Source organism: Anser anser, assembly GCF_964211835.1.
Source record: "Anser anser genome assembly, chromosome: 25".
NCBI classification, from domain to species: domain Eukaryota; kingdom Metazoa; phylum Chordata; class Aves; order Anseriformes; family Anatidae; genus Anser; species Anser anser.
Window position 1 is genome coordinate 5,421,919 of NC_139746.1, and position 23,929 is coordinate 5,445,847.

The 23,929-nt window shown below is 62.1% G+C and overlaps 1 protein-coding gene across 1 annotated transcript; it reads left to right on the forward strand.

Annotated features, from left to right (window-relative positions):
* The first annotated feature begins 8,663 nt into the window (after positions 1 to 8,663).
* On the forward strand, positions 8,664 to 23,770 carry LOC310886311 (nuclear receptor ROR-beta-like). The gene is made up of 10 exons (XM_083810719.1): positions 8,664 to 8,900; positions 15,837 to 15,922; positions 15,997 to 16,138; positions 16,450 to 16,863; positions 17,301 to 17,422; positions 17,632 to 17,764; positions 18,690 to 18,797; positions 19,126 to 19,236; positions 19,620 to 19,732; positions 19,884 to 23,770. The coding sequence occupies exons 1-10, from the start codon at positions 8,894 to 8,896 to the stop codon at positions 20,043 to 20,045; spliced, it is 1,398 nt and encodes a 465-aa protein (XP_083666845.1). The 5' UTR covers positions 8,664 to 8,893; the 3' UTR covers positions 20,046 to 23,770.
* The last annotated feature ends 159 nt before the right edge of the window (positions 23,771 to 23,929 follow it).

A 23,929-nucleotide genomic window follows, 5' to 3' on the forward strand; every position in this document is an offset into this window, starting at 1 on the left:
CAAATGACTCGAATTATCCTCATTATTTCTCCCCGGCCAATTCTCTCCCCAGTCCACAGGAGACATCGCCGTTATATAAACACGGGAAGAGCGGCGTTACGAGGGCCGGTGGAGGAGCGGGGAACGGTCTCTTCTGGTGGGGGCTGACCTGGAAAACTTGTGGCATGGAGAATGAGACCCAACAAGATGCTCAGGGAGCTGCGAGCAGCTTCTTGTGCCCAGGGTGGGCATTCTTGGGGGCTATGGAGGAGCAAGGCTGCTCCCAGAGCGTTACAGGGAGCCACAGCCCTCACTGCATCACCACTGCCTATTTTGGGGATAAAGCAGGGGGAAATGGGTTGCCGGAGTCTGGAGCATCCCGGCAGAGGGGCTTCCCGCGGTAGTGGTGTCCGTGGGGCTGCGCCAAAGCGCGGCAGCCATGAAACTTTAATGCAGCCTGAAATATTCATGGAGCTTTCAACGCCGACACAGAAATCGCACTAAATGGCCTGAATATTTCATGGGTGGCTCCGCGTTGGGATGCCGGGGGGGTTCCTCCGCAGGGGACACCGGGGGCCTGCCTGCACCCCTGCACAGCCATGGCAGGGCTGTGTCCCACGCTGGCACTTGGCACCTCCCTTGGGTGGCAGGAGGGTGCCTGGCACCCACACGTGGGGGGTGCAGCCCGGACACGCTTCGCCCTCCCCAAAGAATCTTTCACAACCTCCCCGTCCCAACACTGGCAGGTGCAGCTGGCCCCGACCCCACATGGGGACACGCGGTGGCCCGGGAGGTGACCGCAGGTGAAGCCGGGGGGGTGGCTGGGATCCAGGTCAGATCTCCATCGCCTCCGGGAGCCTGGGAGCTCCCAGCCCGCGTCACCCGATACCTGCTCCCAACCGCATCGCTCGGGTCGCCCGAGGTCCCCAAACCCCGCAGCCACGGGGGGCAGCGAGGACACGGGGCTCTGGCTGTCATGGGAGGACGGGACACAGGTGGGATCCCGATCCCTATGCAGGGACAGCCCCCGAGCCCCGAGCACGCTGCAGGGCAAGGCAGGAGCCGCGTCCTCCTGCTCTGACCCCCTCTCTGGAAGGCTGCTGGGGCCCGAAGTCTGCTGTCACCTCCAGGGGCACGAGGGACGCCTTGGGGGCAGGGGCTGAGGGGGGCATTCCTGCTCCCGGAGAGCGGATCCTGCACCGCGCGTCCACCCCACGGGCTGCGGACCCAGCTGCTGCCGCAGCGCTGCCACCGCCATCCCCCCAGCACGGTGTCACATTGGATGTGAGAGGCTGACACCTCCGGGCTGTGACACCCGTGACATTGTGGGCACGTCCGCAGCCGATCGATCCCCGCCACGTCCTGGAGCCCCCCGCTCGGGGAGCAGCACCCAGTCAGAACCCCCGGCCGGGACGCTCACCCTGAGCCCCCGCCGTGCTCCCTATTTTGGGTGACATCGGCTCGCTGGGGGCACCCCTTTGGCACTGCAGTCCCCTGCGTCCCCATCCCGTGTTTAGGGCTTGATGGCGCAGGCCAGCACCCGGTGCCTGCCTTCATCCCGCGTCCTCGGAGGAGGAGGATGGGGACACACTTGCGAGGGCAGAGCCGAGTGACGGGGACGGAGAGGATGCTCGCCCTGCAGTGCGGGGTGGGAGAAGGAGTTAATTCCTACACCGAAAAGCTCTTTGCCGGCATCTCGTCTCTAATGGAAGAGTCATGTCGGATTAGCGGGCGGCAGGCGAAGTGCCGCACGAGCGCCCTGCTTGCCGCAGCCGGCGCGGGGAGAGGCCGGGGAAGCCATGCGGAATGGCAGATCTGGGCCACTGTGCCAGCGCCGGCGGGGCCGCGCCGCACCGGGGACCTCCCGCTCCTCCCGTCCCCCCCGGCTGGCTGCAAGGGTGTGGGGCTTGGGCGAGCTTTTGTTCCCCATTTCGCTCCCGGGTTTGGTTGCTGCTGCCTCCCATCCTTCTGCAGCACCCGTCCTTCTGCAGCATCCATCCTTTCCTGGCATCCATCTTTCCACAACACCCATCCTTCTGTAGCACCCATCCTTCTGCAACACCCGTCCTTCTGCAGCATCCATCCTTTCCTGGCACCCATCCTTCTGCTGCACCCATCCGTCCCCAGCACACCGACTTGCAGTGTCCCCACAGAGACCAAGGCTGGTTTTCCTCTCTTCCTTCCAGCCTGAACAAAAACAGGGTTCACAGGAAAGGAAACCCCAAGCCCTGGCGGCTCCAGGGGCCGTCTCCGCATCTCTCTCCACGGTTCGGCGTGCCGCTCGCCGCTGCAATCCAATAGCAGTGCCCGGGTGGCAGAAAGTGGGTCAGGCACATTGGACACCATGTGCTTTGCCTCCCCGTTCACACTCCTTATCGCAGCCCTGACGGTAAATAAACCGGCCGGTCTCCCCAGCAACCCGCGCCGTGCCGGGAGCGGAGTCCAAGGCGAGCGCAGCCAGCCGGGACCGAACGGATGAGCAGGGACAATCGCGGGGCAAAAACCCCGAGCCCTTTGGCACGGCGTGGGGATCGGGCTCTGCACCACAGCCAGGAGTCCCCGCGGCCGCCCCAGTGCCCACATCCCTCCGTCCGGCCCCCACCACCGGATCCCAGCGGGGCTGGAGGGGTTTGAGACCCATTTCTGGGTGCGAGGCAGCCTCTGCAAAGGGCGCTGCGTTCCCCAGAGCCGCTCGCTGGTTCAGGTAAAGACCGAGATGGGAAAACTCTGGAAAATTGCAATATTTCAAAACTGGTAGAAGCCCTCAATGAACTTCTTCGCGATGGGATGTTTTAATCGACCCAAGGGGGGGGGAATGCTCCCCCAGCTGGGCTCCTTGGCAGGGCTGCACCCATGGGCCCTGCCTGTTTGGGGGATCTTTAGGGCGACTAGGAGCCCACACGGCTCTTCCCCCACTCCCTAGCAGAAGAAGCAATGTCTGAAAGCACCCCGGCATCCCTGACCCACTGACCCACAAAACCGAGCCCTCCCGGAGGGGCCGAGCGAGGGGCCGTGCCCCGATCCCCCCGCTGAGCATCCCCCCCGTGGGCAGCCGCAGCGGTCAGCAGCCAGGCTGCCCCCCCCCCGGCACCCCCTGCCCCACAAGACGAGCTGCTCAAAGCTCAGCCCTTTGTTTTGTGCTTTCATATTATTTAATTCTCCTCTCCTCACTTGCACTTCAGGGGCAGTGGCTAAGCCCTGGGCTTTGCTAAGCCGGGATCGTATTAAAAGAACAGAGAGGAAAAGAGTTTCTCGTGATAAGCTGCTTGCGGTAACGGAGATGGATTTAAGGAAACTGCTCCTGTAGCAATATTACTACCGAAATGCGCCCAAAATACGGGAAGCAGCCAGGGGATGTGGGCAGGGAGCGGGGACGGCCCCAGGCTCATCCCAAGCAGGGGGACCGGGATCAGCCCCAGACCCCACCGGGGCTGGGACCGGGGCTGGGGGCTCACCCGGGGCCGGGGCTGAGCCCGTTTGCTGGAGGCAGCGGGTGGCTCACCTGGGCTCCGGCGATATTAAGGGCTAAGTCCCCGGGCACGGCTTTTTCCAGAGCAGCAGCCAAAAAGGTGCTTACGGGGCCGAGGACGGAGGCTGCCAAGCCCTAATTAGAGGCGCTCAGCAGTACAGTGTGCTAATACGCAACCTTTCGCCTCTGGAGGCCGGGATTTAAACCACAGCAAAGGGGATGTGAGCACTGGAGATGTTTGGTACAAGAAGGTAAAAACGTCCCTTCCCTCCCCAAACTGCTGCTGGGACTGGCTGGGGGGGGGAAACATTGCAAACCGGGAGCTGCTGGCACTCCCTGGCTGGTTGGTGCTCAGCATCCCCCAAACCACCCCAAAACCATGCGGCAGGGCCCCCAGATACACCCCCAGCCCTCCTTGGCAGGGAAAAGAAGGTGGAGGGGGCTGAAAATGGAACGAGCCCACGCTTTCCTCCCTGCCTTGCCCAGCTCTTTCGTTCTCCCTCTCTCCGCATTAACGCGTTAACTTTGGCCAGGAGCTTTTCCCACTGACCTACTGATCTTTCCTATTTTGGTCCCTGGAATTAAGGGATTGCTGGGATTAACTCACGCTAAAGCCTCCCGATCGGCTCTGGTGCGGGACACGCGGGTACCAACATAGCAGGCGGCTCTGCTGTGGGGAGGAGAAAGCCCAAAGGTGGCCGATGCTGCAGGCAGTGCCCGTGCACAGCCACCCTCAGCCCCTCCAGCCCCTTTTCCTCCCATCCCTGGGTTTTCCCCGTTTTTTTTTTTTTTCCTCCTTGTTCCACCTGCAAACGGAGCTGCGGCAGCTCCGGAGCCTCTTCCCCCTGACCCAGCCGTTTCCCAGACGCAGCTCAGGCAGCCGGGAGGGAGCTCTTGGCCAAAAATTTGCCAGTTTAGGGCCAGTACGGAAATTCCCCCAAACACAGGCTGTCTGCCTTGGGGAACAGCCTGCGTCCCCTCGCTGCCTGTCCCCGGTGCAGGGACCATGTCCCCGTGCGTGCCTCCCGCAGTGGCAGGTCCCCAGGTCCCCGCTCGCTCGCCGCAGCATCATGTGAAACCTGCAAATTTTGTGGCTGCTGCTCGGAAGTTCAAAAAGACGGAGGTGGGGGGGGGGAGCAGGAACAAAACTGCTTTGAAGGTATCTGGAGATTAACTCAAGGCCAAGACGGAGGCACGGAGACTTTTACAGCAAAACCTCATTAATTGTGAGAGCAGGAGGGGGCTGGGGGGAGCAGGGAAATCTTCTAAGCGAGAGGAGAAATGTTTGATTCAGCAGAAACAAGTGGGAAAAAAGCCCCCTCGCATCCCCCCCTCTCCTCTTTTATCTGTCTCGGGAGGATCGGGGCGGAATATGCAATCTGCCCCTTTTCTTTTTCCTGTTTATCTCCTAATTATGACGCTGGAGATTCGGCGGTGCCGGGCGGGGGCTGCGCTGCCCGAGCCGGGGGGCGAGAGCCCAGGGGGGGCACCCAGACTTTGTGCCCCCTCCGGGGCCGGCAGGAGGAGCGGGGAGCAGCATCACTCCTGCCGCGAGCTGCACCGGGGCTCTGCGGGCTGGGCGCAGCGTCCCACCAGGAGCCATGCTCCGATGCTCCAAGCGATGCCCGGGCGCAGGAAACATCACCCAGGGAGACCGGGGCCGGGAGGACCGGAGGCGATAACATCGGCGGCAGCGAGGGCTGCCGGGAGCCAGCGTCAGCTCCTCCGGAGTGAAAACAAAGCGGCGCCGCGGCGGTCTCCCGGCACCTCGGCCCACTAACCTACTTTGGGCATCGCCGCGCCGTGGGGACGGGGATGGGGACGGGGACGGGGACCAGGAGGGGCTGCAGCATCCCAAGCCTCGGCCACGCGCTGCCGTGTCCCCAGCACGGGGACGCGCGGGGACGTGGCCTGGCCGAGCGGTGGGGTGAGCCCCTAACGAAGGCTCAGCGGGCACTAATTGCTCAGGGCCCCCCTTAGGGTGCAGGGTGAGGCCGGGCGCCCCTTCCCTGGCCCACCGGTGGCTCTGCCATCTAATTAGCCTCGTTATACTGTGTTGCCGCTGATTAAGGGCCAGGTAATTGCTCCGGTGTTGGATGTCCCTTATAGCCACGCCGGTGCGGGTATTGCATAAGCGGCAGGCGTTACGTGAGCGGGTCAGGCCAGCGGGGGGGCTCCGGTTACACCCGGCCCCACTGCCCCCCTGCAGAGCCCCGGCCCCGGATGGGCACGGGGATGGGGACAGGGACATCCCCCTCTTGGGGTGTGGCAGGGACCTCTCTGCTGCCTCAGTTTCCCCCTTTGCCTGGCCCACACTTTGCCTGGCTGCGGTGGCCAGGTCCAGGGGACAACCCCAGGCTCGGATCACAGTGCAAAAGGGTCCCTGGGGGGGGACAAAGCGCTGCCCACCCCACAGCACCCAAGCGGCCCCCACCCCACCCCATGGACCCTGCCAGCCTTTGCATAATGAACGCTGCAGGGCAGTGACTCACGCCGCTTCGGCGGGGACACGTGCCCAGCACCGTGCAGGATCGGGCCGTCTATGGGGCTTGAAACTGAGTCACGGGGAGGCGAAGAGACCCGGCGTTGCCGATGGTGGCCAGCACCATGCCAGGGCTGGGCGAGCTCAGGGCAGCCCCGACGTGGGGCTGTGCGCATGGGGCTGCTCCCCGAGGCCGGGGTGAGGGGCTGCGGGTGCAGGAGGGGCGATGCTTGCGGGCGGGCGGAGGGGTTCGCCCCTCGCTGGGTGCGGCGCAAGCGAGAGCAAACAGTGATTAAGGAGGGGTGGTGTAATCCCAAATTCCTGCTCACCTTCAGGCCAGCCAGGGTGGAAGGGGCAGATCCTGGTGGCGGAGCTGTGCCGGCAGCTGCCGCTTCGGGATGCTGCAGTTACCATCTCCGCATGCATGGGCTGCTCGAGCCGCCCACAAACAGGGCTTGGCATTGCACCAGGCACGACTGCATGGAGGGGAAAGGTTTTTGGGGAGGTTCAGTGCCCTCCAGTGTCACCAGGTGCAAAACAGTGCTGGGGCGAGGGGAGGGGCTAGTATCCCATCGGGAGCAAAATCACCCAGCGAGCCCAGCCAAGGCTTTGCTGAGACCAGGACTTGGTCATCTCAGGAATTAAATCCAGCCGAGTGCACAGGGCACCCATAGGACCCCTGTCCTGCACCATCGAGGGCCCCGGTCAGGACAAAATGGGTCCCATCCCGGTGCAGCTCCACGCACACCCCAGGGGAGCAGCATCCCTCTGCCCGGCCGGGAGGGGCACGGCACAACGTCCGCCCCCACCAGCGCCCGCCTGGCACAGAGGTCAGCGCCGTGCACGAAGGGTTAAGGAGCCGTGGGGCGCGAGGTGCAGGCGGCGTGCGTGGGTCTGGCGTTGCTCACCGCGAGGCGTGGTGCGCGCTTATGCAACCTCATAGTTTTGGGTTGCGCCGGGCACCTGGGGGATATTGTTGGTCTCGCTCTGGCGAGGTTCGGTGGTGACTGTCACAACAGCGGCAATCTCGGCGAGTGGCGAGCGCCTGCCAAGAGGGGCGAGTGTGCCAGGGCCAGACCCACGTGCTCTGGGCATTGCTCTGAGTCTCAGTTTCCCCACCTGTGAAATGGGGCTAATGACGGTGACCTCCTTTGGGCAGAACAGAACCTTTGACCTCCAAGGACGGCGGCAGCCTTGCGCTGGCATGGAGGAGACACTGGCCGGGGTGGGAAGTGCAGGGGGGGCGCTCACAGAGCCCGGCTGGAAGCGGAGGCTGCGAGCGCCGAGGCCGCCCATCACCCCGCGTCCCGTCCGCGTGCCCAGCCATGCGGAGCGCGGCGGGGAGGAGGGACGGAGCCGGGAGGAAGGAGTGAATCGGAGCGGCGAGAGCAGTGAACCCGCTCCCAATCGCCATCAGCACGATCACATCAGGCAGCTGCACTGGAGCGCAGCGGCAGCTCGGCCCCCACCCCACTGCTTGCATCCCCCTCCCTGGCCGCAGCCCCTCTACAAGGTGCCACCGCTGCCACCTGCCCACACCGGTGCAGGGGACAAGAGCCAGGGGTGGCCTGGGAGGGTGCAGCGATGCCACGCGTGTGGCCACAGCGGTGGCTGCATCTGTGCCCGTGGCTGATGTCACCTCCACGCCCATGGCAGATGTCACCTCCATGCCCTTGTCATGGTGGGTGCCATCTCTGCACACAGTGGGTCCCCAGACCAGTGCCACCATCCCAAGGACCCAGGTGTCCCTGGGCACTGCTGAGCACCGTGTCCGTTACACCCTGAGCCCTGCTCTGGCTGTGGCATGGACCGATCGCCTCCCGCCCTGGGATGTGGCACCCTGGGGACTCTGGTCACCTGGCACAAGAGTCACGCTGCCAGCCCCATGCCAACACCTCTGACGCTGCACCACAACCACCTGGCCCAGAGCCGTCATCTCTTCGCACTTATTACAGCAGCACCTTGGAGAACCTCGAGGTCCTGGGCACAACCCTGACCCCAAAATCCTTGGCATGCACTGAAGCGGGAAGGAGGAGGAAGCACGGTGGGAATAGCTCACTGCCCCCAAAGGTTTCGCAGCTCTCCCAGCCAGGACGTCCCCTTGGACCATGGCATCTGCAGCATGGTGGCACAGGGACGCTGAGGTGCCCGTGCTTTCTACATCACCCACAAAGGGACGCAGCAGCAGCAGCAGCAGCACCCGATGCCAGCACCCGCTTCGGGGAGCCCGCCTGGAGGTGCGCGTCCCTGTGCCAAACGGGGCCGGGCAGGGAATGGTGCAAAGGGCCGCGGTGCAGTGACTCAGTGGGACACGCAGACGTCCTCGTGCCTGGGCGAGCCGGGCCAGGCATGGCCCTCCCATGGGCGGGCAGCACTGAGCACCCGGCGCGCAGCACCCAACATGCAGCACCCCACGTGCAGCAAGCACCTGATGTGCATGAACCAACGTGCAGCGCCCGGTGTGCAGCACCCGGCGTGCAATGCCCAGCGGGCAGCGCCCGACGAGCAGCGCCCGGTGTGCAATGCTCAGCGTGCAATGCCCAGCGTGCAGCACCAAGTGTGCAATGCCCAGCGTGCAGCGCCCGACGTGCAGCACCCGATGTGCAGCACCCAGCGTGCAATGCCCAGCGGGCAGCACCCGACGTGCATCGCCGAGCGCACGGCGGCGGGGCGAAGGAGGAGGAGGAGGAGGAGGAGGAGGAGGAGGAAGGGCAGGAGGTGGGGCTTGAAGTGAAACCGATTTGGGGGGGCGGTGCCGCGCGGGCTCGTCATGTGAACGGCCACATGCTCGGGCAGAAGTGGGTCAGCGGCGCCGCGGAGGGGCAGGTGCCAGAGCCTCCGGTGCCTCCCGGTGCCTCCCGGTGCCTCCCGGTGCCGCCGCGCTCCGCAGCCGCCGGCCCCGGCCCGGGACCCCTCGCCGCCCCATGCGCCCCCCGGCGCGCCCCTGAGCGCTGCCGGCCACGATGCGAGGTGAGCCCGGGGCTGGGAGGGGGGCGGCGGCAGCCCGGGTGGGGGGGGACACGGGACAGCGGCAAAAGTTGGCCCCGGGAGGGAGGGGACCGGGGCGCCCCGCGTCTGCCCCGCCGGAGCGCAGCGGGGCGCAGGGGGCCGCCGGCGTTTGCCCCGTCGGGGGCACGGGGGGCACGGGGGACGCGGGGGGCCCGGGGGGCACGGGGGTGAGGGCACCCGGGACCCTCCGGGGCCGCTCCCGCTGCTCCCCAGCTCCTCTCCTCGCCGGCGGTAAAATCCTTGTTTATTTCGCTTCGTTTCCCGACGCCGGCTCAGCCCCGCGCTTAAGCTTTTCCTCGCCCTAAAGCCCCTTAATCTCCCCGGCAAGATGTTGTTCCCACCGGGGCTCGGGTTAGTCCGGCCCCCCCCCCCGGCTCCCCGCAGCCCGCTCTGGGTGCCCTCGTCCCGGCAGCGGCTTTCACCCCCCCGCCCTTGCGTCCACCGTCCCGCACAATTCCTCCTCTCGCCCAATTCCTCCTCTCGCCCTTTCCTTTGCAAAGCTCGGAGGAGGAGGATGGAGGGGAGGAAGGCTCTGGCGGGATGGAGCCGGTGCCCGGGGAGGTGACGGTGACGCAGCGGTGGCCGGACCTGATGGGAGCGCGGCTGTGCCACGACACCCTTGGATAGGATTTTTTTTATTTTCCCCTGGTTTTCCACCACCGCTGGGACTTGTCTGAAGTTGCGCCGTGCGTGGATTTGTGTCTGCTGTCTTTGTGCCTGCGGGGATGCGCGTCTTCAAGCTCCTCAAATGGGTTTTCCTCCCTCTGTGCTCTTGTGTAACGGAGCGCGTGGGGCTGGCGAGGACAGGGCGAGCCCCCCGTGTCCCCTTCCTGCCCCGCCACATCCCAGGATTTCACCTTTATTAGCACAGAGAGAAGCATCAGCGCCCGCCTAATTGATAACAGTGCCGGGCTCTTACGTAGCGCTTGCACAGCCAGCACCAGGCTTAATTAGCAGCTAGGTGAACTTTTCCTTTTTTTCCTTTTTCCCCCCCAATTACTGCATGTTGGCCCTAATTAAGGGCCAACCCCATGAAGTCAGTGTTTCCCCCATCAGGTGTTTTTCCCGCATCCCTGTTGGGCGCGGGGTCCCTGCCTCTCGCCGAAGCCCGCATGCCGCATGGCGACGCTGCCTTGATTCAATCTCCATTTCCGTCCCCGAAGCCGCCGCTCTGCCCCTTTCCCCGGGGCTTACGGCAGCTCCTCGCCTCGGCCCTTCCCGCGCTGCGGCTGCGCCGGAGGCTTTGCCTTGTATAATCCTATAGGGTTTCCAGCTCTCCCGCTTGCTTGTTTTGCAAGCGGCATGGCTCGGAGCGTGCGGTGGCTCGGCAGCCTCTCCAACTTGTCCTAGTGACCTAGATCTGTCATTGGAAAATCAGCGAGGGCGGAGGAGGAGCCTCCCTGCCCGCTCGGGCAGCGTGCGCGCGCTGGCGTGGGCAAGGACGGCGGCACCCGATGGCCTCCCATGCGACAGCTGTGCCCGCGCCAGGCGGGATCACCCTGCCCTTCGCCATCCGAAAATAAGGCGGGTGGGGAAGGCGGCTGCTGGCAGCTCGTCATCCCGTGGGATGGGTTTTGGGATCCTCAGGCGCCGGTTGCCCCTGCAAGGTGCAGGAGAAGGACCCCGATGGGTTTGTGTTAGTGATGCTGCGGGGATAAATCCCTGGGATGGGGCAATGCCCCGTGGCTGTGTGGCACCAGCAAGCGCTTCGTCCCAAAGGTTTTGTCCCCAGGAGCTGGCCAGGCCCCAAAGTCGCTCTTGGGCGTTGAAGCAAAACGGAGAGGTGGTGGGGATGGAGGCACCAGGGACCCTGGCACTGGGGTGGGCGAGTCCCGATAACCCCAGGGAGCAGCGGCAGTGGTGCCCGGAGGGAGAAGGCGCAGGGACAGAGCCGCTCATCCCCGCGGCGGCGGGTGGCAGCGGGTTAACCCTGCGGCATCCCCACCTCCCCGCCGGGTTTAACTTTGGACTCGGCAGCGGCTATTTAAAGAGCTGCTGAGGTCTAAATCTTGCCCTGTTTATCGGATGCGCCAGCTCTCTCCGCCTTTATTTAGCCCCACAGAGGTAAATCCCCCTCGATTTAGCTGCGGGGCTGTAGGGGGGGCTCCCCTGCCCCAGCCTGGTTTCCCCCACCCGGGGCGGTGGCAGCGTGGGTCCCGCTCAGATGTGGGTCCTGCTCAGACGCAGCAATGCCACCGCCCGCGCCAGCCAAGGTGCAAAGTGCTGCGCCTGCAGGGTTGGGCTTGCAGCGGGGCCGGCACCGTGCCGGCGTTGGCGAGCCCGCTGGCTGTGCAGCCGTGCCGAAGGCACTGGGGTCGCCCCGAAGGCGGAGGAGCGCATCCGAACCCTGCTTTGCCCCCTCTCAGGACCTCCTGCCGCCGAAAGTTTCCACGAAATCTCTGCTAATCGGTTAAGAAACCCGTTCCCACCTCCAGCCTCGCAGCCGGCGCAGCGCCAGGGTTGCGTAACTTGAGTTTTCCTTATTGAGCCGGAGCAGTCGGCCGTGCGGTGACGGTGGCGGTGACCCCGCGGCCCGGAGCCCACACTTTGCTCAGCGCGATGGGGCCGTGCCGGGCGGGCGCTCTGAACCGCCCCAGCCCATTTGGGGTCAACCACAGCATAGGGGTGCCGATGGGCGAAATATTTTATTTCATTTCCTTTTGCCGGGATGCTGAAGGTGCTGGGTGCCGCAGCTTTGTTTACAAACAAAGCGCCCGGCAGATCTGAACAGGTGATAATTCCCTGCATTTATTTTTTCCGACACTCCTGCCCAAGGCCGCCTTCACCTGATGCAATCAAGGCTAATTACCCAGGGAAGCTCAGCAGCATCCAGCGCTTGGCCCTGGGGGCAGCGCTGGGGTTGGAGGACAAACTGGGGACTCTGTTGGTCCAGGGGTCCCCCGTGTCCCCATGGAGGGAAGGAGCCGCTGCGTCCCCGTGCGCTCGGTGGGGATGGGGGGAGCTGTTAATTACCGCTCGCTTCCCCTGCCCGGAGATGCCCCGGCCGGCGCATCGCATCGATCGCGGCAGCGGTATGGGGCACAGACCTACTTTCCCAGCAGGTTCGCTGGGTAATGAGCCCAGCGCTGCGGAGGCCGCGTGCCCCACACGCAGTGCTGGAAAACAAGGGGGTATCTGGGGCAGGGGCAGAGCCGCCCCCAAAATGCCTGGAACCACTCCCCAGCTGTCAAGGGACACCCGTGCCCTGGTGGTGGGTTTGCTGCCATCGCTTCGTTTGGACCATTTGGGGAGGGCGGCCGCATCCTGGCCCCATGCTGTGGGTTGAAGGATGCGCTGGGCTCACCCTGGGTACCAGGGCATCTTCAGGCTCCTCTTGCGGGGGTTGCAAAGACCCCCCCCAGGAGCCCTCACCCCCCTGGCCACAACCATCCCCCGTTGATCTGACTTGAGGGGGGGGCAGCTCCAAAAAGCCTCCAGGTCTCGGTGCGGTGCTGAGCTTCTCGTGGTGCCCCCACCCCGGCAGGGAGAAAATAGAGGGGAGGGGAGGGATGGGGCCACCCACGGCCGGGTCCTGCCGCACGCGCTGTGGGGCCCGCCTGGCTTTGGGGCGCGATGCCCGCCCCAGGGCGGAGGCGAGGGCGGGTGGTGCTGGCGCGGGGTGGAAGCCGAATCCTGCCCTGGGGAGGGTGGCTCCGGCTCTGCCGAAACCGCGGGAGCCGCCTGCCTGGGAGGGGACGTGGCTGACGCAGGCCCTCGGCCACGGGGACCGTGCGCGGCGGCCGCCGCAGGGACGGGGAGGTGGCACCCATGGGGTGCTGCAGCTCGGTGCCACTTGGGTGGCAAATGGGTGCCACTGTGGGTGGCTCACGGCGTCACCCCCAAAGTCCCCGTGCGAAGTGGCAGTGGGTCACAGCCCACCGTGGGCACAAAGTGTCCGCCTCGGTGCCACCCCGGTGCTGCCGCCGTCCCCAGCCCGCAGGGAGGGTTAACGGCCGCGGCCAGCGGCGTTACACAAGCGCGGTACGGGAGCAGAAAGTGTGTCAGTGGGACAGGAGGACTCCAGCAGCGTGGGCTCGAGGGATGGACGCGGGGCCAATTGCCACCGCGTGGCCGAGCCCGATGGCCGGATGGTGGCACTTACATAAGGGACAGCCGGTGGCAGCGGGCCTGGAGTTGGGCAAGAAATATTTACAGTGGGAGGAGAGCAAATATCGCGGCTGGAACATTCTAATTGCCAGCTGGGAAATTTTCTTTTTAACCCTTTTTTGCTTTGTGGCCCCTTTTTAGTTTTTAGCCCACGCAGCCTGCTGTGTTGCTGCCTGGGGGGGGAAGTTTGCTCGCCCCCACCCGAATAAAACCCTCTGTAGCCCAGCCTGGGCGGTGCGTGCTTGGTGCCGGGGCTGGGGAGGAGGAGCTGGCATGGCCCTCGATGGGGAAACTGAGGCACGAGGCGGGGGCCGGGCTGTGGTGATTCAGCCAGGGGTTACAAACAGAACAGCAATTAAAAGCTGTTCTCGGATTTAATTGCCATCACGCCGGAGTTACGGCTGCATCTCCACGTCAGTTATTTGGGCCTAACGTCCCATTAGAGGGTCAGGTGCTCGCTGTGAGCACACGGGTGTAATTAGCAGGATGCCGTATTCCCAATTAGAGCCTGAAGAGGCTCGTCACGGCCATAATCGCTGGCGGTTTCTCCTTTAGGACCATTTGGAAAATTTGGGGTCAGGAGGTGACGCTCGGCCTGGGGAGAGGCCGGAGCGCATCGTCCCCTCTGCCTCATCCCACAAACGCCGGGGCCGCCGTTCTCAGAGGCTGCATTTTTCAGTTTTGGTGTGCAGACAGGGCTCGGGGCCAGGGTTTAGCCGACACCATCCCATGGAAGGAGAGCATTTCTGCCAGCGGGGAGACGCTGGGGCTGGCAGCGAGGGCTTCTCCAAGCAGCACCCAGTGGCCATGGGCACCTCGGGCTCTGCCCCGCGGGCTCCAGGGCCGCCCCGAGCCCGGTTGTCCCAGTGGGCACGCGGTGCCGAAATCGCTGGGGGCCGGGTATCGGCTGCGGGCGTGAGGGCGAGGCGAGACGGAGGATGCATCACCCGGGCGCTCCCGGCGGCTGCAATTAACCTTGCATAACGAACGCCGCTTCCTGCCGGGGGTGGCACCACCTCTGTCCATCCCCCCCACGGCGATGGTGGCACCGCCTCTGCCCCCCGTGACGCTCTCGGGGTGTCAGGGCGGGACGGGGTCCCTGTGGTTTGCACATCGCGGCGTTGCAGGAGTGGAGGTGGTGGTGGTTTGTCGGGCACAGGTTGCAGCAAAAGATGGGAAATTTGGGATTGTCTTGGTCACTGGAGGCTACCTGCATGGCGGTGGTGGCCGCGTGTCGCCATCCCGGTGCTTCAGTCACAGGGGGTGATGCCATGGGGTTACGATAGGGTCCCAGGGGTTACAACGGCAGTGCAAAGGTTGAGGGGGCTGGGACTGGATGCCCCACACCGCACCTGCCCGCACATCACCCCTTTCGGGAAAAGCCCTGAAATCACCCTGTGCCTTTGGGGCGGGATCTGACCAGAGCGCTCGACGTCAATGGACAGGGCCAGCATCAGCCCGGCTGCCCCGCTCTAGGGTGAAGGCTGTGCTGACCAAACCCAGCCTCACCCAAACCATTGAGAGAAACTGGGACATCGCCGGCCTCTGGGTCACTGGGTGAAGGAGGCAGCGGGCAGGAACACCAGCACCGGGGCTGTCACCCGCGGAGGCATGGCGCAGCGCGGGGACGAGCCCGATGCCACGCAGGAGGAGTGTGGGGACACGATCCTGCACGGACATGGGGGTGAGACCCCGCTGTGCCTCATCCCAGCCTCCAGCCCAGCGGTGGCCGCATCAGCAGGCGAGCGGTGCTCCCGAAACCCCAGCACAAGCCCAGCGGGCACAAAGTCAGGCGGCGCAGCGGGGACGTAACCAGCCACGTGCAGCCCAGCACCAAAACGCAGCCTCCCGCGGGCTGGAACGGGGTGACTGTCAGGAGCCACCCCCGAAACGCAGCCCTCGATGAGAAATGGTGGCTCGGAAGGTTGGAGAGAGGCAGAAGGGAATTACCCACACCAGGGATTTGCACAGGCCCAGGAGATTTTAAATACCCATAATCTGGCCGCGGGGTTTATTTTGGCGCGGCGGTGGCTGCACAGCACCCTCGGGGGCGCGGGGGCCGGAGCGGGGATTAGAGGGTGCAGCGATGCCGGGAGGCACGTAGGAGCGCTGGGGGGGCAGCGCCAGCCCGGATCTGGGGCAGCTGGAAAATGAGGAGGACGAAGCCTATTAGCAGCTCAGTGCCAGCGAAGCAGAAGCAGGGAGGGAAGCGGATTTACGGGGGGAAGGGGCCGGGACCTTGAGCCAGCGATTGCTATATTGGTCCTCGAGCTGCCGGGGGGTCTGGGTGGGGGGCCAGGTCCTCTGCTTGGGCCGGACCCCTGGCAGGGGGGTGCCTGTGGCTGCAGGGAGGGGGGTGCTCCCTGTGCCTGGGGTGTCCTTGGTGCTCCCTGCCCCCCCCCCCCAGCATGCACACATCGGGCAAGAAATAAGGGGAATGATCCCAAAACTGAGTTCAGGGAGGGCTGGTGTACAAGTACGCTGTGCTAGAAAAGCCAGAAAAGGCTTTTCTGCCCATCTCCTGTTGTTGGAGAGGATGGGGGACCCCATGGGAGTGCCCGTGCCCTGGGTGGGCCTTTTTGGGGTTCTGTCCAAGGTGTGAGCATCACTGCAGGCTCATCCAGGAAGGGGCAACCTGTTGTTGGGCCCGGCCCCCGGGTGGCACGGCCGTGCCTCAGTTTTCCCAGCAGCCACAGAGCTGTGGCTGCCGCAGGGGTGGGCGGTCTCCTTGGTTCAGCGGCCGCCGTCATTAACCCTGTGGTTTTCCCCCCCCACTTTCCTCCACCGCAGCCCAAATCGAGGTGATCCCGTGCAAGATCTGCGGGGACAAGTCCTCGGGGATTCACTACGGCGTTATCACCTGCGAAGGCTGCAAGGTGAGCGCGGCTCGGGCCGGGCGGGCGCTGCCGCCCCGCCGGGCGCCTTCCCAACCCGTTCCCGTCCCTCGCAGGGTTTTTTTCGGCGCAGCCAGCAGAACAACGCCAGCTACTCCTGCTCGCGGCAGAGGAACTGCCTGATCGACCGCACCAACCGCAACCGCTGCCAGCACTGCCGCCTGCAGAAATGCCTGGCGCTGGGCATGTCCCGCGACGGTGAGTCGCGCCCGGGGCCGTCCCCGCTCCTCCCGTGGAGGCTCGAGGCCGCCGAGGCTGGAGCTGCTTCCTCCACGGGGCTGGAGGAGAGGGCGCGTGGAAATGGGGAGCGAGAAATGCTTTGGCGTTTTCTAAGGGGAAAATTCCAACCTCTGCTGTTTGCTTTGAGCCTGGGTTGGTTTGGGGCAGGGGATGCATCCAGCGGGGCCCCGGTGCCAGTTGGGGCTTCTAAACGCCGCACTGAGCTGGGACCTGTCCTGCCCTGATGTGGTGACAGCACCCTAATTTGGTGGCATTTTCCTCCCCGTCAGCGGTGAAGTTCGGCCGCATGTCCAAGAAGCAGCGGGACAGCCTCTACGCCGAGGTGCAGAAGCACCAGCAGAGCCAGGAGCAGAGCGGCGGCGCCAAGGATGAGCCCGAGCCCCTGAGCCGCGTCTACACCACCAGCGTGAGCAGCGGCCTCTCGGACCTGGACGACATCTCCACGCTGTCGGACGGGCTCCTCTTCGACTTCCCCCTCACCCCCGATGGCAGCAGCACCTACTACAACCTCGACCTCCTGGCCTCGGCGCAGCCCTCGCCCGACCAGTCCAGCCTGGACGTGGCCGAGGCCACGCTCATCAAGCAGGAGTCCCTCTACGAGCTGATGCTGGAGCCGGCGCTCTTCGCGCACGGCGCGCTGGAGGGCGGCCAGCTGGCCACCGACATCTCCGTCCTTGAGATCGGTGAGTGTTTGCCCAGCCCCAGCACGGTGCCGGGCACGCACGGAGCGTGCAGCCCCGGCGTGATGCTCAGCATGGTGTGCGCAGCACCGTGCTCAGCACCGCACGGGCAGACGCATCCAGCCTGGGGTTCAGCGCTGGGCACGCTGGCAGCAAGAGGCAGACCCAGCCAGAGCGGCCCCGGGCGCTTCCTTCCTCAGGCTGAGCGCTGATGGAGCTTGGCGCAGCTGAGGTCGTGCAGAGCATCCCCTCCTCTGCCCCTCGGACACCCAATCTGTCCTCAAATCCTCGTGCATGAGCCCCTCTCCCCCTCCAGCCTTCAGCCCCTGCAGCCCCCAGGGGACGCCCAGGCTGGGCTGGGAGGGAACAGTGCCAGCACGAAGGGACAGCAGGGTTGGCGGGGTCCCCGCGGCTCACCACCCGCTGCCGCCTCTTTGCAGACCAAATTGCCCAAAACGTGGTGAAGTCGCACCTGGAGACCTGCCAGTACACAGCGGAGGAGCTCAAGCGCCTGGTGTGGACGCTGTACTCCCCGGAGGAAATCCGCGCCTTGCAGAGCAAGGTGAGCGCTGCGCCACGAGCGGGTCCTAGCACTAGCGGCTGTCCTAGTGCCACCGCTGCCCGTGGGTGGCACTGCACCGGGGAGCACCCCGGGGTCCCTTCCCTGCCCCGTGTGGTGGGGAGGTGGGAGGACAGGGGTCCGGGGTGGCGGCGGACCCAAAGCGACGGGGCGGCAGCAAGCCCTAAGGGATGTCCCCGCTGTGCCCGCAGAGCTGCGAGGCCATGTGGCAGCAGTGCTCGCTGCAGATCTCCAACGCCATCCAGTACGTGGTGGAGTTCGCCAAGCGCATCGACGGCTTCATGGAGCTCTGCCAGAACGACCAAATCATCCTCCTCAAAGCCGGTAAGAGCCGGGCACCCGGCCGTCCCTAGCGCCTCCCCCACGCGGCAGCTGCCGTGGCGAGGGCAGATCCCGTCTCTTTTCTCGGCTGATGCTCTCCTCTCGTGCTCTTTCCTCCTGAGCATGCCTGAGCCCCCAGCCTCGCTGCTCCTGTTGCCCCCGGGCTCGGCTCCGGGGGGTCAGCAGCATCCCTGTGCCAGGAGGGGTCTGCACGTGGCACCGGGGAGGGAGGCTCCCCGGAAGCCTCTGTGAGACGTGACCTCTTCCAGGAAAGCCCAAGACCTTCGGGAGGAGAGCATTGCAGAAACCAGAAATGGGATGGCTGGGCTTTTTTTTTTGTGTGTGTGTGTGTGTGTGTGTGTGCTTTCTGCCAGTTTTTGTAGGAGCACAGCAGTTCCTCCCCCGGGAAAAGGGGTACCAAACACAGAACGAAGCAGGGAGAGAGAAAAGGAGAAGATTGGATTCTTCTCCCAGCCAGGGACTGGCAGGGTGCCATTCCACAAGGCTCAGACCTGGCCATGCCCAGCACATTGGAGTTTAACTCATTTCTTCATTTCTTCCTTCCATTTTGTTTTTCTTTTTATTTTGTTTTCACCCTCTTCTCTCTTGGTGCTCCACCATGACATTGATCAATCCTTGTTTCTGGCTGCTGAATGACTGGATAATATTTCCCTTTGGTGAAATATTGTGGTCACAATTGAAAACCAAAATAAAAAAATATGGGGAAAAAAAAAAACAAACAACAAACCAACAACCCAAACCCAAACTGGATTTATTGGAATAACCATTGTGCTCTTGGAAATGAACAATCCGGACGTCAAACTTGCACTGGGGGCTTTTCTCTTGCTTTCATTTGGTCCTGGGATGATGGAACCCTCCCCTGCCCTCCCCTCCCCTCCCTCGTCTGCTGTCTCTCTGCCTATGTCAGGTTGCCTCGAGGTGCTCCTGATCCGCATGATCCGCGCGTTCAACCCCTTAAACAACACAGTGCTCTTCGAGGGGAAGTTCGGCGGCATGCAAATGTTCAAGTCACTCGGTAAGAGCCGCTTTGCTGCCTCTCTTTCGGGGCTTTCCTCTCCTTTTGATACCCGGACGGGGCTTGCCACCACGTGAAACTGGGACAAATCCCAGCAGGGCTCGGGAGCGAAGTGAGATGCCGTGGGGACAGGAGGGGATGAACGCCCCCCGCGTTTGCTTCTGGTGCCCACCGTGGCCGGTACCCGCTTTCCATCCCAGCCCAAAGCCCAGCGATGCAGGCGATCCTCCGCCCGGGGACCATCTCCTCTCTGAAAGCTTTCCAAAGGGTGGGACGAGAGAGGTTGGGGGCCACGCAGAGCCGTGACGCCCCCCTCTTCCCCCGTTAGGCTGCGACGACCTCATCGGTGCCATCTTTGAGCTGGGGAGGACCCTGTGCCGCCTGCAGCTGTCGGACGAGGAGCTCGCCCTCTTCACGGCCGCCGTCCTGCTCTCCCCGGGTGCGTGGGGACGTGGGGGGGATGCCGCAGCCGGGACCGGCCGGGGGTTTCGTGCCAGAGCTGGGGAGAGCTGACCCTTAAATCCCAGTGCCGCTTCCTTGGTGGATGACTGGGGGGAAAAAAAGGCATCTAAAAGTGATTAAATAAAATGATTGGGGGGGGAAAAAAGACATCTAAAAAGGCATCTGCCAGGCCAGGTCTCCTCGGTGGATGGCGGAGCTGCACCGCCTGTGCTGCGGGGGGCACGGGGAGGGGCTGCGGGGTTGTCCCACCGTCCCCAAAGCCACCCCGAGGGGCAGGAAAGGCAGTGGAAAGAGCAAGGGGTGCCGGCGCCGTGCGGGGTGGGGACCGGCTCACGGCACTGACCCAGCCGTGTCCCGCAGATCGCCCCTGGCTGACGGAATCCAGGAAGGTGCAGAAGCTCCAGGACAAGATCTACGTGGCCCTGCAGCACGAGATCCAGAAGAAACACTCCGCCGAGGACAAGCTCTCGAAGGTAGCGGTGCCAACGGCGCGGGGAGCCCCGCTGGGGCTGGCGAGCAGCCGTTTTCCGTGGGGATAACGCCCGGCCCCAAGGGAGGGGGAACAGCAGCGTGCGGGGTGCTGGCTGGGAACCCCACGTTCACCGGCTCCTTCTTTCCCTGCAGATGGTTTCCAAGCTGCCCCTGATGAAGACCATTTGCAACCTGCACTTGGACAAGCTGGAATTTTTCCGTCTCCTGCACCCGGAGACGGCCATGAACTTCCCACCCCTCTATAAGGAGGTTTTCAACTCGGAGCTTCAGTACAGCGACCCACGGGAGAGCTAAGGCTGGGAGCCACCAGCCGCCTCCTCGCTCCCCAGATCTGTGGACGAACTGAACTTCAGAGGTTTGGGGCGGTTTGTTTCAGTCAAGTAATCAAACCCAAGACAACCTGGGGGGGGCGGGGTATCTCCCCCGCTCCGTTTCCTTGCTGTGGATTGCAATAGCTCTTGAATGTAAAGCACCTTGAAGGAAAAGCAAACTGACTTTGCCATACTAATGAAATGAATGTGAAATCTCCGCTCGGGAGAGGAGACGCTCCTGTAAGTGGTAAGGCACCGACTCCTCCCTGTGGTGCATGGATCCGGGGGAGTGCATGCCACACGCACGCCGTTGTGCTCGTGGCACGGTCCCTCCCGCGGTTCCAGCTGCACTCTGTCACTGATGTTATTTTTTTATTATTTTTTTAATTTTTTTTTTTTAACCCAAACACAAGGCATGGGATGAAGAAGGGGCAATGCAGACTCATCGGGACAGGGCTGAGCCAGGCGGCTGGGGGCAGCAGCCGGCTCCCAGCTGGACCTGAGGAGAGGGCGCAGGCAGAGGCTTCTCTTTAGTCCTCCTCCCATGGGTGCAGCCTCAGGAGCTCAGCCCAGAAAGACCCAGCCATGGCTGGGGGGGTTCAGCGCAGGATTTCGCTGCAGAGCAGGCTGCTTGGAGGGAAAGGAGGCCCAGTGCAGTGGGGGAGAAGCTTTGCAGGGTCTCCGTGCCCTCCATCGAGGTGTTTGCCCAAAGGCTGGGGCTGCGTGGCCGAGCTGCCCCCTCCCCGGTCCGGATGGCTTTTCGGAGCAGATTTTCTCGAGCACCCGAGAGGGGCTTTGCCCTTGTGATTGTGGCCAAATCTCGGCTCCTGGCTGCCGCACCCCAGAGGCAGCCACGCGCCGGTCCCTGCGCGATGCTGTGAGCGGCGGCTCTTTCAGGTCCTGGCTGTCAGTTTTAGTTTTCTTATTGAGACCTTTGCAAATTCCCCGTGGCTCAGCACCCAGAGGAGGTTCTGTGGCCTTTCCTCTTCCTCCCAGCCCGGAGCCAGTCCCGCTGCCGTGTCCGCAAGGAGCACTGCCTCTGCCGTGGGTCGAGCTGCACCCAGGCATTTCCCCCCGGGAGCTCCCTAGAACTGTTTATTCTCTGCTTAGCAGAACCTGAGGGCTTTTTCAGGGCGAAATCCCTCTTTGGGGACAGAGGGAAGCGGAAGGTCCTTATTTCTTTCCTGGGAAGCTGTGCTGCTCTGAGCTTGGGAGGCCCAAAAGGCAAAGAAGGGACAGTTTTGTGGTGTGATGCTGGCAGGGTCACTCGAGGGGCTCTCCGGCCAGGCTCCACACGTGGTTTTTTCAGTCCCTGTTCCTGCTCCTCCTGCAGCGAATGCCAAAAGCAACAAGGGAAAAACCTGCTACAAGGCAGCCCTGTTTTCTGCTGACAAAGGGCTAAAATCCCAAGCTCCTTCTCGCTTCCTATTGATTTCTCATGCGTCCAACCACATCCTCTGGCAGTTTGGATCATCACCGAGCGTGAGCCGAAGACCTTCATTTCTGTAACTGCACACCCTAAACCAAACGAGCAGCTTTCTTAGTGATGTAGGGGATATTCACGCTTCTAGTTAAAAGACCTCCTAGGGAAGAACATGGACCAAACTCGATCAGGGAAGACTCGCCAGGAAGGCGAAGGGATTTCTGCTTCGGTGTAAGGCCAAGACAAACTTGGGGTTGTGCTATTCCCTGGCCGCCGCCATCCACCACACACAGCTGTGCGCTTTCTGGTTTCGTTAACCACCGTCTGAGCTGATTTTTGGAGCGCGTTGGAGTTCATCAGCCTCATTTCTCTCCCCGATGTCGGTAGACCTCACGTCTCTGGTGAAGGCTGCCGAGCGTCCCAGCGGCCCCATGCAGTGCCGAGTGCCAATGCGCTGTTCTCCAGCGCGGTGTTAGCAGGGGTGGGGATGTGCCGTGCTTGTTTCCTGCCCTCTCGGATCCTAAAGCTTGACAGAAGTGAGAAGTCAGTATTGCCTTTTTCGTCTAGAGGGTTGTGCCTTTTTGAAAAATCATTTCCGACAGCACTGTTCGCTTCCTGGCTCCTCTCTCCGGGGAAGGCAGGCCTTAGGGAAAAGCACTCGAGAAAATGAATGTGCTTTGCAGAGGGGTCTCTGCCCTCCTGCAGAAACAGAGGGTAAGCGATCCCTTTCTCAGAGGAAATAGCTGCGGATGTTTTGAAATGTTTGGGAAAAAAAGCACACACCCTTCTTCACGTCCTTGGTATTTGTCAGCCAACATGCACGACTGGTCAGTGTCACCGTTTTCATTTCATCGGCAAAGAAACCAAGAAAGCACCTTAAATCAGGAAAAGGCTGAGCCCTCGCCACGAGCTGCGTTTTTCCTGCTTACAGCATCTATCTAATGGGAGAGATTTGGGATTCTGAGCAATAAAAGCCGGCGTGGGAATCTAGGGAAGCCTGGAAGTATTAAACACTAGTAACTCAACCTGCCAAACTGCGGGAACCTGCACTTTTATGTTCTCTTTAAACGAGCCCCCTCATCGATTAAATTATTCCGTGGGAGAGGATCAACTGTTGTTTCAGGAGGAGGGGAGTTTGGGTCCTGGTGCCCATTGTGCCACCATCTGAGAGCCGAACAAGTGCCCAGGGATCTGGGCAGGTGCCCTGGGGCAGGCGGTATGCGTCGAAAGGGATGGTAGCAGCACACCGAAGCCCCTGCGGCACCTGTGCTGGCTGCAGCCCCTGCTTTCGGCTCGCTCCTCCGCGTTTGCCCAAATAAACAGGGCCGTGGTCACTGTGCTGAGGTCCCTCGTGCTCCCCTCTGTGCCACCAACAGACAGCGGCTTGGCATCGCGAGGAATTGAGCTTTAAGGGGAAGGGAGAACAAAAAAAGCCTGGGTAGAAATGCCTGGAAAAGGGAGATTTGCGTGCTCCCTTGCCCCGGCGTTGCATGTGACAAGTGGAGAGGCTGCGGTGGAGCCCTGAGACCCCAGACTCGCTCAGTGCTCGGTCCTCAGCGTCTCGGAGAAACGTTTCCATCCCACCAGCAGCCAGACGTTTTGCCGCTTTATTTTCAAAAAGACCTGAGAAATGGTTCCCTTTAGCAGGGTGACCTCAGCTGCGAGGGATTGCTCTTTTCCAGATGAAGATTAATTTTGTGTTTGTTTGTTCGCTATGGCAATTTAGCTGAGTGTGCATTTCCACCTCCAGAACCCTCACACTGTGTATAAAAATGGATAAAATATATATAATATATATTCTTGTGAATGTTGGTGCAAAAGAGAAAATATATAAAGTTTCAGTCGGCTTTATGTTATTTTTTATCTATATGAATGAAAGGAAGAAATGGAAAATTATTTTTTTCCATTTAACACCCTCCACACATACCTACCTGTAGATACCAACAGGTTTTATGGAAATGTTTTACTTTTTAGATTTAGGAACATGCTTCTGTTCTCATTGAATGTCTGTCTTGTAAGATTGTAATTTCTATTTTTTTAAAGAAAAGAAAATAACTAAATAAAACTTCCTCTTTCAGACCAGTCAGCTAGGAAGGGAGGGCAAGGGAGGGAGAAATGTTTATTTAAGGACAAAAGCTTTGTCTGATTTTTTCATGACATTAAATAAAAAGTAATATAATGTATGGAAGAAAAACTTTTTATTGAGGTGTATTCTATAGGTATATACATGTATATTGCACAAAATTTACAGGAAGAAAAATAAAGTCTGTTTTACAAGGTAAAAATAATAACGGTGGAAATAGTGTGATTCTAAATTTTAGCAAATACTGAGGCTGGAAGCAAACCCCTCGAAGTCGTGGACTAGCCTTTAATTGTTCAGCTGGCTCAGGACCAAGCTGTAATAGACACCACGATCCAGCACGCTGTTTGGAAACAAGGCTAAA